The sequence below is a fragment of the Canis lupus genome, chromosome X (assembly GCF_048164855.1).
Source record: "Canis lupus baileyi chromosome X, mCanLup2.hap1, whole genome shotgun sequence".
Classification (NCBI taxonomy): domain Eukaryota; kingdom Metazoa; phylum Chordata; class Mammalia; order Carnivora; family Canidae; genus Canis; species Canis lupus.
The window spans coordinates 67,765,484-67,781,381 of record NC_132876.1 but is presented as its reverse complement, the minus strand read 5'-3'; the positions used below and the strand labels follow the sequence as shown (position 1 = coordinate 67,781,381).

Here is a 15,898-nt window from a genome sequence, read left to right as displayed (position 1 = left end):
GGGACTGCAAGTTCTTGCACAAGAAAAGAAACAATGAAAGAAATAAAAAGGCAACCTATGGAATAGGAGAAAATATTTGCAAACTGTAGAAGTTAATATCTAAAATATATAAAGAACTCAGACAACTCAATAATTTAAAAAATTCAATTATAAAAGGAGCAGAGGAATTGAATAGATATTTTTTCCTAAGAGGACATACAGATGGCCATTAGGTACACGAAAAGATGTTCAAAGTCACTAATCAACAGGGAAATGCAAATCAAAACTACAATATAATATCATTTCACACCTGTAAGAATGGCTATTATCAAAAAGACAAGCGGTAACTAGTGTTGGCATGGGAATGTGGAGAAAAGGGAGCTCTTGTACACTGTTGGATGGAATGCAAATTGGTTCTGCCACTACAGAAAACACTATGGGGGTTCCTCAAAAACTTAAAATAGGGCTATCATATGATTGATTGATCCAGCAATTCTGTTCTTGGGTATATAAACAAAGGAAATGAAAAGAGGATATCAAAGAGATATATGCACCACCATGTTTATTGAAGCATTATTCACAATAGCCAATATACAGAAACACTGTCAACAGATGCAGTGGATAAAGAAGACATCACACACACACACACACACACACACACACACACACACACAGGAGTATCATTCAGCTATGAGACAGATGGAAATCCTGCCATTTCTGACAACAGAGATGGACTTGAGGGCATTAAGCTAAGTGAGAGAAGTTAGAGAAAGACAAATGCTGTACTATATCACTTATATGTGGAACTTAAAAAGCCAAATTAAAAATACCCAGCAAAATGGTGGTTACCAGGGGTTGGGGGATGGAGGAATCAAGGAGATTTTGTTTAAAGGTACAAACTTGCAGGGCGCCTGGGTGGATCAGTCCGTTAAGCGACTGACTCTTGGTTTCAGCTCAGATCATAGTTTCACGGGTTATGGGATTGAGCTCCACATGGGACTCTATGCTCAGTGGGGAGTCTGCTTGAAGATTCTCTCCCTCTGCCTCTCCCCCCATGTGCTTGTTCTCTGTCTTTTTCTAAAATAAATAAATCTTTTTTTAAAAAGGTAAAATATTTGCAACCAGCAGATAAATAAGTTCTGGAGATCTAATGCACAGCACAGTGAATATGAACAATAATAGTGTATTATAAATTTTTAAATTGCTAAGAGACTAAATATTAATCATTCCTACCACAAAAAAATGATAATTATATGATGTGATAGAGGTGTTATCTAACACTTCGGTGGTAATCATATTACAATAAGAACGTATCAAATCAATATGTTGGATACTTCAAACTTACACAAAGTTATATGTCAATTACATCTCAATAAAAATACATTTCGAGCAGCCCCAGTGGCTCAGCGGTTTAGCGCTGCCTTCAGCCCTGGGCCTGATCCTGGAGACCCGGGATCAAGCCCCATGTCAGGTTCCCTGCATGGAGCCTGCTTCCCCTTCCGCCTGTGTCTCTGCCTCTCTCCCTCTCTCTCTTGCTCTCTCTCTCTGTGTGTCTCATGAATAAATAAATAAATAAATAAATAAATAATATTTCATTTTATTTTTAAAATTTTATTGTTTTATTTTTTTATCTCCAGTGGCTGAATTCTTTAAAACTGCATTTTAAAAAAGATACAGCATAAGATAAAGTTATAGTATTATCAAGCCAAGCATCATACTTTAAAAATAATTTGAACATGACACAGATAAATTTATAATAAACCATTGTTTTGGCAGGGTAGCTGCAAGTATGACACCAGCACACGAGAAATGCTAGGCCTCTTCATTTTTGTAATGGTGGAGAAGATGAATTTAGTTTAAGGTATGTTCTCTGGGGTGCCTGGGTGGCTCAGTCAGTTAAGCATCTTGACTTGATTTCAGCTCAGGGCATGATCTCAGGGTCATGAGATCGAGCCCCGTGTTGGGTTCTGCCCTCAGTGGGGAGCCTGCTGGAGATTCTCTCTTTCCTCCCTCCACCCAGCCACTGTGTGTATGTGCACTCACTTCTCTCTCTCTCTCTCTCTCAAATAAATGAATAAATCTTTAAAATATATGTTATGAGAAGTTTCTGTGGTATATATAAGTAGAGATATGCTACAAAAGCCATTGGACATACAAATCTGGAGCTTATGAAATGAATCTTTCTTTACTTACATGTCCATAGTTTTATGGGAGAATCCAAATTTTTGCTGTGTCTTAAAAGGAACAATTTGATGATGATCCAAATTCACGTTAAGCCTTTCTATGGCAAAGATGTATTTCCTGACCCCACACTTGGTACAAACAAAGCAAAGCAAATTACCTTTGCCATTCCAACTGAACTGGCATTCAATTCTGAGATCCCTTGGTTAGTCTTATCTCCACGTTCCCATATCCCGAAGTCCTAGCATAAAATAACCAACATACCATTAGCAAGTCATTACTATTAAATGCTTACTAGACACACAACTCTTGAATAAAAGGCTCACATAGTAGCTAATTTGTCATACATACATGTACCCACAATGCTTATTAAGGAGATGCCAATGAGTTGGGTTGCCCCTGTAGCTCTTTCCCTAATAGCTTTAAATTCTATTGTGACCTCTATGAAGTTGGAAGACTCCTCAACAGTTAATCAAGCCTAAGAACTATAACTCAGTCCATGTAGACAAGTGCTTCTCAAAATGTTTCATCAAGGCAGATACTCAGGTCTAGAAAATGGAGCCTAAACTGCACCCCAGTGTTTTATCTTAAATATATATTCTATTTTTACTCTCTATTGGCATTGACAATGTACCATGCACTAACCTATGCACTTTATACTACTATCTTCCTTAATCCTTATAGACAATGAAACTGAGGTGCAAAGAGAGGTTAAGTGACTCACCCAAGGCCACACAGCTAATAAGTGACAGAGCTAGGATTAGAATCCAAGTACTCTCAGTCCGAAGTGTAAATTATTATTTTCCCCTTTGTGATTAATAACTATCTTGAGAATGATACTTGACAACCATGCAAATATCCTCTATCTCCTCAAACATCTGCCCACTAATTTAGCATCCATTGGTGAATTCTGTCTGTAACAGTCATGACAGTGGTGTCACAATGGTGATTTTTTAGTTCCTTCATTACCTCTTCAGTTGTTAACTGTGATTCTTCTTTAAGGAAGAGCTGTCCTTTTTCCCTAATTTATTTATTTACTTATTTATATCAGCATGAACTGATAGATCTTTAGATTCTTCTCTAGGTTATAATAAACTATTATTGTTATTTGTTTCATTGCTCAAGTTGTTCCAGCTTTAGCCATTGGGAGTTCTTGCAGGTTGGCCCTGCAACCCTTTTGACATACCCCATTCTTTTTGAACACTTCCTCACTTTCTGTCACTATAAGATAATGTAGTTTCACCTTGTAGTTTCCTCACCCCAGCCCTAGAATCAGCCTCTTCTACAAGGAATCCTGGTTTCTCTTATTACAGAACGAACAGTTATAATCCAAGACCTGTGCACCGGTGCTCGTTGTCACTATGGTGTTGCTTCTAGGCCTTCTCATTGAACAGAATTTGGAAATACCCATGTGATGTGTATACATGTATGTGTGCATACACACATAAACCTATATGTGTTTCTATATTTACCTTAAATTACCTTTTATATAAAAACTCTGAGTTAAAGGGAAGCTTCTGGAAGGTAAGCCATATGTATCCCATGGCTAGCCTCACTTATCCCCAAACCCAGCTCTACCCTAATTTATGCAGAATGATTAGAGTATGAGAAGGCACATATAATTAATTCTCCTGCTGCAACCCCTGGCTGCAATGGAGAGGCCAGAGAAGCCTGACTTGTACCCTGGACCAGAGCAGGCCAATGGTACTGGAAGGTAAAGTGATCAGTCAATACATAATGTCTATTTGTATCAAATATGTCTCTGTTAAGCTTATTCTTCTGGCAAATATGGAGTGACAAGTCACGGATTTACCACACACATAAAACAGCTAAATAAACAACTAAACAAATTAAGCAAATAAATGACTAAAAAAACACTGGATTATTTATGACCCAGCCATTTTATTTTATTATTTTTTTGTAAATTTATTTTTATTGGTGTTCAATTTGCCAACATATAGAATAACACCCAGTGCTCATCCCATCAAGTGCCCCTCAGTGCCCGTCACCCAGTCACCCCCACCCCCCCGCCCACCTCCCCTTCCCCCATCCCTAGTTCGGTTCCCAGAGTTAGGAGTCTCTCATGTTCTGTCTCCCTTTCTGATATTTCCCACTCATTTTTGTGGTTTATGTATACAATGGAATTATTACTCAGCCATTAGAAACGACAAATACCCACCATTTGCTTCGATGTGGATGGAATTGGAGGGTATCATGCTAAGTGAAATAAGTCAATCAGAGAAGGACAAACATTATATGGTCTCATTCATTTGGGGAATATAAAAAATAGTGACAGGGAATAAAGGGGAAAGGACACAGCCATTTTAAATACAACAAACATTATGCAATGAAGAACAGTGATCCCTGAGAGAGGAGAGGTTAAATATAATATGATTTAACATAAACCTACCTCATATGGTAGTTGTGAGAAAAAGAAACATTTTTTTTGTATAGTAAGCACTGAATCAATGTCTATAGATAATATCAAACACATGACTAAATTTTATTTCTAAGAAGCTAATTGACCCATTATACTCCCTAGTCATCTTGCTCCATAGACTATTAAAATAAGACCACAATTTAGCTCCAGATTTTCAAATACTTAACATGAGATATTACAGAGTTTGACACTTTCCACACTTTACAGAGTGGAAGCATACAGCATCTTGACCCTTTTGCCTCTGTAACTCCCTTGGAGAGAAGGCAAACAGGATGATCAAGCTTAATAAATAAAGAGGCTGAAGGCAATTTCTATTAGAAGCCTTATAGATTGGTTTACTATGAGGGGTAGCATTAGGAGAAGGAATGGGTTGTCCAGTATTTTTATAAACATCATATGTTTAAGATCAATTCCAAAATGAGTACTTACAGCAGTTTTATATGCAGCTTCAATGTAAAACACAAGGTTCTGTATGAAATTGACTTCATCTAGGCTGTGGATAATATGAAGTCCTGAGTAAAAAGAGAATGAAGATACAGAGCTGGTCAATTATCACTATAGGCTTTATAGGCAGCCATAGTAACTAACTGATCCCATTATTCCCAAGTAATCCTATTCCTGCTTTTGAAACAATAAAGGCACTTTGATTCCTAAACCATAAAAGTGAAACCACAAATCAGACCTAGGCTAGCCTTCAACTACGTGAGATACCAGCATATTATAACATGGAAGAATTTTAACTATTATTTGTAGGTTTCCATAGAAAGCCTCATGGCAGCCCGGGTGGTTCAGCGGTTTAGCACCGTCTTCAGCCCAGGGCGTGATCTTGGAGACCAGGGATCGAGTCCCACATTCAGGCTCCCTGCATGGAGCCTGCTTCTCCCTCTGCCTGTATCTCTGCCTCTCTCTCTCTCTCTCTCAGAGATAATCAGAGATTCATCTGTCTCTCATCAATAAAAAAATAAAATCCTTAAAAAAAAGAAAGCCTCAGACTTCTAATTCTATAGGTAATTAATTTATAATGTACCTTAATGTATCTGGAAGAAGAAAGACAAATATTTCAAAAAAGAGTTGGAGGGAGTTTAAATACTAAGCAAGAAGTAGATAAAGATTATTATTTTAAGGAAAATTAAAACTATACATTTGTAATAAAAGTGATAATTATTCTAAATATAAACTATGCAAAGATAGTTATAGCTTACAAATGGAATGTTTTGCATGAATTATCTATTTAATTTTTACATCAACCCTAAGAGGTGGGTACCTGTATTTTCTCCATGAGGCTTAGAGAGATTAAATATTTGCCTAAGATCATTTAACTAATAAATAATGAAGCAGGACTCAACTATCAACTTCTGTTTCACTTCAGAGACTGAGTTCCTAACCAAGACGTTATACTGCTTCCCAATATATACAGTATGATCCATTTTCTTTAAAAACTAACTCCCTGGGGATCCCTGGGTGGCTCCGCGGTTTAGCGCCACCTTCGGCTCAGGACGTGGTCCTGGAGTCCCGGGATCGAGTCCCACGTCGGCTCCCTGCATGGAGCCTCCTTCTCCCTCTGCCTGTCTCTCTCTGCCTCTCTTTCTGTGTCTCTCATGAATAAATAAATAAAATATTTTAAAAAAGAACTAACTCCTTTCAAGAAAAACAAAACAAAACTAACTCCCCTCCCTGTCCTGTCCTCCCAACCCCTCCCTGTCCTGTCCTCCCAACCCCTCCCAACAGGCATATTGTGAAAGTCTTTCTCCCACCCAGAATTATATCATTCCCTTGCCAAACCTCTTCTCTGAAAGAAACCAGTCTCACCAGTTTCCTCTATCCTTTCAGAGAAATACTATGCATATATAAAAATCATCAAAGAGTAATATACTATATTGTATCTAACTTTTTCCCATATATATCTTAGAGACAATTTTAAAGATACCTGCCTTATTTTTTTAATGGCTATATGGCATTCTACTAAATGGCTAATCATATAACCATTTTCCTACTGAAAACATTTAGGTTGTACCTAATGCTTCATCACTATAATCAATGCTGTAATGAATATATATACACCTTTGTGCACATGTACCAGTGTATCAAGTAAATTCTCTTTTTCTCAAGGTTTCCTCAGTAAATTCTTTTTTTCCCAAGGTAAATTATTAGAACTGCTGAGTCACAGATTTATGTGTATTATTTTTCCCCAAATTGTATTATGAACATTTTCAAATAAACAGAAAAAAATGACAAAATCTTGCAGTGGACATCTGTATGTACATCATCTGGATCCAAGTATTAATGTTTTACCATACTTTTCTATCACTTATCTATCCATCAATCCATCTTTTTGATACATTTCAAAGTAAGTTGCAAGTATCAGTATACTTCTCCCTAAATACTTTACTATGTGTGTATTAAATGTTGATAATCATTACCAAGTTATTCTGCAAAGAAGTTCCACAGTTTACATACCAATCATACAATATATGGCCTTTCATTTTTGAGTTCTTTCACTTAGCATAATGTTTTCAAGGCTCATCCGTGTTGTAGAATGTTATCAGTGCTTCATCTTTTTATTACTAAAAAAATTCCATTGTGTGAATGCATCATATTTATCCAATTATCAGTTGATGGATATTTAGGCTGTTTCCACTTTTTGGCTATTATAAATAATACTGCTATGAACATTCGTGGATATACACAGCTTTTGAGTGATTATTGTTTCATTTCTTTTGGGCATATACCTAGGAGTGAAATTGCTAGACCGTATGGTAATTCTGCTTAATCTTCTGAGAACTGCCAGACTATTTTCCAAAGTGGCTGCACCATTTTACATTCCTACCAACAGTGTATGAGGATTCCATTTTCTCCATATCCTCAGGAACACTTGTTATTTTCTGTCTTTGTGATTATAGCCATCGGAGGGGGTGTGACATGGTATCTCATTATCGGGATCTGCATTGGTCCTAGTGACTAATAATGTTCAGCATTTTTTCATGTACTTATTGGCAATTTAAACATCTTCTTTGGAGAAATGTCAATACAGATTCCTTGACCATTTAAAATTAGGTCATACACAACTGATGAATTACTGAAAACTACATTGGATGTAGTACAATAACTAATGATGTACTACTATATTTTGGCAAATTGAATTTAAATTAAAAAAATAAAGAAATAAAATAAAATGAGGTTATCTTTCTTATTATTGAGTTGTGGAGTACTTTATATGTTATAGATTCAAATCCTTAATCGGATATGTGATTTGTCAATACTTTCTAACATATTCTGAGTAGTTTTTAACTTTCTTGAAGAGATCTTTTGAAGCAGAAATGTTATTAATTTGATAAATTCCAGCTTATGTTTTCTTTAGTTGCTTATGCTTTTGATGCCATATCTAATAGGGCCTTGTCTAATCCAAGGTCAGGAAGATTAACTCCTATATTTACCTTAAGTGCTTGTTATGAACTCAATTGTGTCACCCTGAAATCCATATGTTGAAGCCCTAATCCCCAGTGTGACTGTATTTGGAGATAAGGCTTTTAAAAGAAACAATTAAGTTTATTTATTTTTCATTTTCATTTTATTTTTAGTCTATCCATATTTTTTTTCTTTTTTTCAAGTTATTATTTAAATTCTAATTAGTTAACATACAGTGTAATATTAGTTTCAGGAGTAGAATTTAGTGATTCATCACTTACATATAAAACCTGTGCTCAACACAAGTGCCTCCCTTAATACCATTACCCATTTAGCCCATTCCCCCTACCCACATCCCCTTCAGCAACTTCTTGGTTCTCTGTAGTTAAGAGTCTTAGGTTAGCCTCTCTATATATTTTTCTCCTTTTTACTATGTTCATCTGTTTTGTTTCTTAAATACCACATATGACTGAAATCATATGGTATTTGTCCTCTAAACTGACTCATTTTGCTTGGCCTAATACACTCTAGCTCCATCCACATCATTGAAAATGGCAAGATTTCATTCTTTTTGATGGCTGAATAATATTGTTCTTGTGATGTCTTTGGTTTTGGTGTCAAATACTGGCCTCATAGAATGAGTTTGCAAGTGCTGCTTCCTCTTCTATTTTTGGAAGCATTTGTGCAGAATTGGTAACAATTCTTTAAATGTTCGGTAAAATTTATCAGTGAAGCTATCTGGGCCTAGGTTTTTCTTTGTGGGAAGTTTTATATTACTGATTCTATCTCTGTAATTATGATCAATCTGTTCAGATTTCCTTTGCTTCTTGAGTCAGATTCAGTAATTTGTGTCTTTCTAGAAATTTGTACACCTTATCAAAGTCCAATTTGTTGGTAAACATTAAGTTCACAGTATTAATTCTTCATATTTCTACATGGGTCTCATCTGTTATTCTTGATTTTAGTAATTTGAGTCCTCTTTTTCTCCTGGTCAGACGAGGTTTGTTAGTTTTGTTGATCTCTCTAAAGAATCAACTTTGGTTTTGTTGATTATCTCTATCATTTGTTTCTCTACTTCATTAATTTCTTTTTAAAAATATTTTATTCATTTATTCATGAGAGACAGAGAGAGAGGGAGGCAGAGGCTGAGGGAGAGATAGAGGGAGAGGCAGGCTCCCCGTGGAACAGGGAGCCCTATGTGGGACTCGATCCCAGGACTCTGGGATCATGACCTGAGTCAAAGGCTTAACCGACTGAGCCATCAAAGAACCCTATTTCATTAATTTATGCTTTAAAATTTCATATTTCATTCTTTTTGTATGCTTTTGATTTAGTTTGCTCTTCCTTTTTTAGTGTGTTAAGATGGAAGATTAAATTACTTGATTTGAGGTCTTATTTTTTGTAATATAGGCACATACAGCTATACACTCCCCTCTAAGCTCTGTTTTTTTGTACTTCCCATAACTTTTGGTATGTTGTATATCCCTTTTGCTTCAGCTCAAAATCTTAATTTCCCTTGTGATTCTTCTTTGACCCATTGGTTATTTAGGAGTATGTTATTTATTTAAATGACAATATAAGGCACTATGTCAAGAGAAGTTACAAGGTAGTACTGGCAAGAGTCGGTTGTCTTGTGAATGCCACTGGGTGAGAATGATCAGAGATGTCTCCATGGAAGAGCTGACACTAGAGCAGAATTTTATGTAATGGGGAAAATCCAGGTAGGCAAAGGGCAAGGAAGAGGGCATCTTGGGTGGGACAGTGGTGGGACTGAGACTTATAGGCAAGAAGCAGAAGATGTGGTAGGTTCTAATAAGTACTATTTTCAGTTAGGAGTGAGATCTAATTTTAAAAAGGCATTTGGGGCCAGATTATGGAGGATCTTGATTGAAAAATCTAAGGAATCTGGAGTTTATCCTTAGACCAATAAGATGCTTTTGGATAAATTATTAATCTCGTTATATTTCAGTTTACTATAAAGTTAGGATAATAGTGTTCCTATTGCATAGGATTGTTGTGATAAGTAACTGAATTCATGTTTTAAAATTATTTTGTTCCTAGGGGATCCTATTGTAACTTTGCAGTGATGTTGCTTATTAAAAAGTAAACACTATCATGTTTTAAGAAGAAAAAATAACTCTAAATCACAACAATTACAAGCATACCAAATGTTGTAAATTAGTTGAAAACAGTGTTTGAAACGTTACTGGATACTCATTCTTTAGGTTCATTGTGTTAGACACTGACTTGATTAAAAAGGAATTAATTTTGTAAGCTGTTATTAATTTATGGAAAAGAAAGGAAAATGAGAGGAGATTCTTAGGTGATTCCCATTGTTTCTGGAAAGACTTCTTGCCAGGTAACTGGGACTCTATCATCCTTTTCTAAAAGACTCTGCCTAATGATGCCATCTTATCCAGCTTATTGGCACTTTCTGAAACCAAACTGATTCAGTGCCAATGATGTTACACACACATCCATGTTCACAAACTTGTTGAATTCAGTGGACCTTGGCATATGTGGAACACAATCTACTCTCTTAAAGAATAAAACACTTAAAAATTTTTTTAGAGTGTGTTAATTTCCACATATTTGTGAGTTTCCCAAATTTCTTTCTGTTACTGATTTCAAATTTCATTCCATTTTGGTCATTGAATATACTTTGTGTGATTTGAATCCTTTTAAACTTTTCAAGGCTTGTTTTATGACCTAACATATAGCCCATCCTGGAAAGTGTTCTAAGTGTACTTGGGAAGAATATGCATTCTGTTGTTGGATGAAGAGTTCTATAGATGTGTTAGGTCTGGTTGGCTTAAGATTTCTTTTTCCTTGCTGATCTTCCTAGTTGTTCTATGCATTATTGAAAATGGGGTATTGAAGTGTTCAAAATATTGTTAAATTATCTATTTCTGCTTTCAATTCTGCCAGTTTTTCCTTCGTGTATTTTGGGGTTCTGTTGTTAAATGCATATATATTTATAATTGTTATACCTTCTTGATGGATTGATCCTTTTCTCAATCTAAAATGCTCCTCTTTAACTCTAGTAATAGTTTTTATTTTAAATTCTTATTTTTTCCCTGAGATTAGTTACTCTAGCTTTTTATAGCTGCTGTGGGCATAATATATCTTTTTTTTAATATATCTTTTTAAATCCTTTTATCTGTATATATGTTAAAAACTCAACAATACATTTTTTGTTACTTCATATGATTTGGTATTTCTTGACTTAGAAGAACACATATTTACTATTGCACAGTTTCAGTGGGTCAGGAATTCAGGCAGAGCTGAGATGGGTCTTGGGGCTCAAGTTATCTCCCATGCTGCAGCCAAGTTGTTAGGGGGCTTTGGGCATTTCAAGGCTCCAAGGGGGAAGGATATGCTTTCAAACTCACATGGTTGGTGCTAGAATTAAATTCCTCATTGTTATGGAGTGAGGGCCTCATTTCCTCTTGTCAATTGCCATCTAGACCTCTCCAATTTGGCAGCTTGCTTTATGAAAATGTGCAAGCTGAGAAAGTAATAGTTTGCTAGCAAAACAGGAGTAACAATCTTTTGTAAACTAGTCATGGAAGTGACATCACTTTTGAATTCCATTTTTTTAAGTTTTTACTTAAATTCCAGTTAGTTAACATACAGTGTACTGTTAACTTCAGGTATAGAATTTAGTGATTCAACACTTACATACAATGCCCAGTGCTCATCACAGCAAATGCACTCCTTAATCCCCATTACCTATTTAACCCTTCAACCCATCAACCTCCCCTGTGGTAACCATTGGTATGTTCTTTATAGTTAACAGTCTGTTTCTTGGTTTGCCTCTCTCTCCCCCAGGCCCAAGATTGTTTTGTTTCTTAAATTCCACATGAGTGAAATCATGGTATTTATCTTTCTTTGACTTATTTCACTTGGCATAATACACTCTAGCTCCATCCATGTCATTGAAAATAGGAAGATTTCATTCTTTTTTATGCCTGAGTAATATTCCATCATATATATCACATCTTCATCCATTCATCAGTCAATGGACATTTGCACACTTCCAATAATTTGGCTATTGTTGATAATGCTGCTATAAACATCAGGGTGCATGTATACCTTTGAATTAGTACTTTTGTATCCTTTGGGTATATACCTGGTATTGCAATTGCTAAATCACAGGGTAATTTTTTTTTTTTAATTTTAGAAAACCTCCATACTGTTCTCCGGAGTGGCTGCACCAGTTTGCATTACTAACAACAGTGCAAGAGAGTTCCCTTTCTCCACATCTTTGCCAACACCTGTTGTTTCTTGTGTTATTGATTTTAGTCAATCTCACAAGTGCAAGTTGATGTCTCATTGCAGTTTTGATTTGTATTTCCCTGATGATAAATGATGTTTAGCATCTTTCATGTGTATGTTGGCCATCTGGATGTCTTCTCTGGAAAAAATGTCTATTCATTTCTTCTGCCCATTTCTTAACTGGGTTATTTGTTTTTAGGGTGTTGTGTTTTATAAATTCTTTATATACTTTGGATACTAACCTTTTATCAGATATGTCCTTTGCAAATACCTTCTCCCATTTTGCAGACTGCCTTTAGTTTTGTAGATTGTTTCATTTGCTAATCAGAGAAGCTTTTTATCCTTTTTTTAAAGATTTTATTTATTTATTCATGATAGTCACAGAGAGAGAGACAGAGAGGCAGAGACACAGGCAGAAGGAGAAGCAGGCTCCATGCACCGGGAGCCCGACATGGGATTCGATCCCGGGTCCCCAGGATCGCGCCCTGGGCCAAAGGCAGGCACCAAACCGCTGCGCCACCCAGGGATCCCGCTTTTTATCCTTTTTAAAAGATTTTATTTATTTATTCATGAGAGACACATATAGAGAGAGGGAGAAGCAGGCTCCATGCAGGAAGCCTGATGCAGGACTAGATCCTGGAACTCCAGGATCACACCCTGAGCCAAAGGCAGACACTCAACTGCTGAGCCACCCAGGAGTCCCTAGAAGCTTTTTAACTTGATGAAGTCTCAAAAGTTCATTTTTGCTCTTGCTTCCCTCGCCTCAGGAGACATATCTAATACAAAGTTGCTATGGCTGATGTCACAAAGATTACTACCTGTGTTATCTTCTAGGATTATTCTTTAATCCACTTGGAATTTATTTTTGTGCATGGTATATGGAAGTGGTCCAGTTTTCCCAACACCATTTGTTGAAGAAACTGCCTTTTTCCAGTGGATATTCTTTCCTTCACTATCAAAGATTAGTTGACGATATAGCTGTGTGTTCTTTTCTGGATTTTTTAATACCGTTCCACAATCTATGGGTCTATTTTTGTGCCAGTACCATACTGTTTTGATCACTACAACTTTGTAATGTAACTTGAAGTCTGGAATTGTGATGCCTCTAGCTTTGCTTATCTTTTTCAATGTTGCTCTGGCTATTTGGGGTCTTTGTGGTTCCTACACATTTTAGAATAATTTGTTCTAGCTCTGTGAAAAATGCTATTGATATTTTGATAGGGTTTGCATGAAATGTGTAGATTGCTTTGGGTAATACAGACATTTTAATAATAGTCTTCCAATCTATGAACATGGAATGTTTTTCCATTTCTTTGTGTCATCTTCAATTTCTTTCATCACTTTCTTATAGCTTTCAGAGTACATGTCTTTTATCTCTTTGGTTAGGCTTATTCCTAGGTATCTTATGGTTTTTGGTGCAATTGTAAATGGAATTGATTCCTTGATTTCTCTTTTGTGATGCTTCATTATTGGTGTATAGAAATGCAACAGATTGCTGTATGCTGATTTTGTATCCTGTGACTTTACTGAATTCCTATATCTGTTCTAGAAATTTTTTGTTAGTCTTTTGAGTGCTCTTTTTATAAGATTTATTTATTTATTCTACAGAAAGAAAGAGTTGGGGGAGGGGCAGAGGGAGAGAATCTGAAGCAGGCTTCCTGCTTAGTGGGGGCCCCGACATGGGGCTCAATCCCATGACCCATGAGATCATGACCTGAGCCAAAAGCACAAGTTAGACGCTTAACCAACTGAGCCATCTAGGCACCTCTAGGGTTTTCTATATACAGTATCATGTCACCTGAAAATAGTGAAAATTTTACTTCTTCCTTACCAATTTGGCTGCCTTTTCTTTTTATTGTCTGATTGCCATGGCTAGGACTTCTAGTATGTATTAAATATCAGTGGTGAGAATAGACATTCTTGTCTTATTCCTGACCATAGAGGGAAAGCTCTCAGTTTTTCCCCATTGAGGATATTAGCTGTGTTATTTTCATATATGGCCTTTATGATGTTGAGATATGTTCCCTCTAACCCTACTAGTGGAGGATTTTTATCATGAATGGATATTGTACTTTGTCAAATGCTTTTTCTGCATCTATTCAAAGGATCATGTGGTTCTTTCTTTTATCACTGTGGTGTATCGTGTTGATTGATTTGAGAATTTTGAACCACCCTTGCTACTGAGGAATAAATCTCACTTGATGGTGGTGAATGATTCTTTTTAATGTATAGTTGGATTTGGTTTGCTAGTGTCTTGTTGAGAATTTTTGTATCTGTGTTCACCAGGGATATTGGCCTGTAGTTCTTTTTTTGTGTGTGGTGTCTTTATCTAGTTTTGGTATTAGGGTAATGCTGGCCTTCTAGAATGAATTTAGGAGTTTTCCTTCCTTTTCTGATTTTTTTTCTTTTGGAATAGTTTGAGAATAATAGGTAATAACTCTTCTTTAAATGTTTGGTAGAATGTTTGGTAATACCATCTGGCCCTGGACTTTTGTGTGTAGGGAGTTTTCGGATTATTGGTTCAATTTCTTTCCTGGTTATTGGTCTGTTCAAGTTTTCTATTTCTCCCTGTTTCAGTTTTGGTAGTTTATGTGTTTCTAGGGATTTATCCATTTCTTCCAGGTTGTCCAATTTGTTGGTATATAGTTTTTCATAATTTTCTCTTATAACTGTTTGTATTTCTGTGTTGTTGGTTGTTATTTCTCCTCTCTCATTTGTGATTTTATTTATTTGGGCCTTTTCTCTTTTCTTTTTAATAAGTCTGATTAGAGGCTTATCATTTTTATTAATATATTCAAAGAACCAGCTCCTGGTTTCATTGATCTGTCCTATTGTGTTTTTAAATATTCTATATAATTTATTTTTGTTCTAGTCTTTGTTATTTCCTTCCTTCTGCTGGTTTTAATTTTTGTTGTTCTTTTTTTAGCTCCTTTAGGTAAAGTTGTTTGAAATTTTTCTTGCTTCTTAAGGTAGACCTGTATTATTATATACTTCTCTCTTAGGACTGCCTCTGCTGCATCTCAGCAGTTTTAGACCATTGTGTTTTCCTTTTCATTTATTTCCATGTATTGAAAAAAATTTCTTCTTCCATTTCCTGGTTGACCCATTCATTGTTTAGTAGCATATTGCTTAACCTCTATGTATTTGTGATCTTTCCAAATTTTTATTTGTGGTTGATTTCAAGTTTCATAGCATTGCAGTCATAGCATTGAAAAGACTCATGGTATGATTTCAATCTTTTTGTATTGATTGAGGCCTGATCTGTGACCTAGGTCTGTTCTGTACATGATCTTCTCTGGAGAATATCCCATGTGAATGTGAAAGGAATATGTATTTTGCTACTTTAGGATGGAATGTTCTGAATATATTTGTTAAGTCCATTTGGTCCAGTGTGTCATTCAAATTCATTGTTTCCTTGTTGATTTTCTGCTTAGATGATCTTGTCTATTGATGTAAACTGGATGTTAAAGTCCCCTACTATTATTGTATTATTATCAATGAGTTCCTTTATGTTTATTATTAATTGTTTTATATGGGTGAAGGCTGGGGGAAGGAAATGGTGCCAAACAACTCCTTTGTCCTTGAGAGGAATCTCCCTGAACTCCACCTCTCAGG

The 15,898-nt window shown here is 35.9% G+C and overlaps 1 protein-coding gene across 10 annotated transcripts in view; it reads right to left on the bottom strand.

Annotated features, from left to right (window-relative positions):
• The window catches only part of PHKA1 (phosphorylase kinase regulatory subunit alpha 1), a 179,887-nt gene that overhangs the window by 145,491 nt on the left and 18,498 nt on the right, over positions 1-15,898 (bottom strand). For 9 of the 10 annotated variants that reach the window (XR_012026448.1, XR_012026447.1, XM_072816673.1 and 6 more), the window contains 2 exons: positions 5,030-5,112; positions 2,321-2,401 (listed from right to left, as the gene is read on the bottom strand). Coding sequence is in view for 8 of the 10 variants with exons in the window: in XM_072816673.1 (XP_072672774.1) it covers positions 2,321-2,401; positions 5,030-5,112 (164 nt within the window). In the remaining 2 variants the exon portion in view is untranslated. The remainder of the gene's footprint in view (positions 1-2,320; positions 2,402-5,029; positions 5,113-15,898) is intronic. The other variant, XM_072816675.1, reaches the window with a different exon arrangement.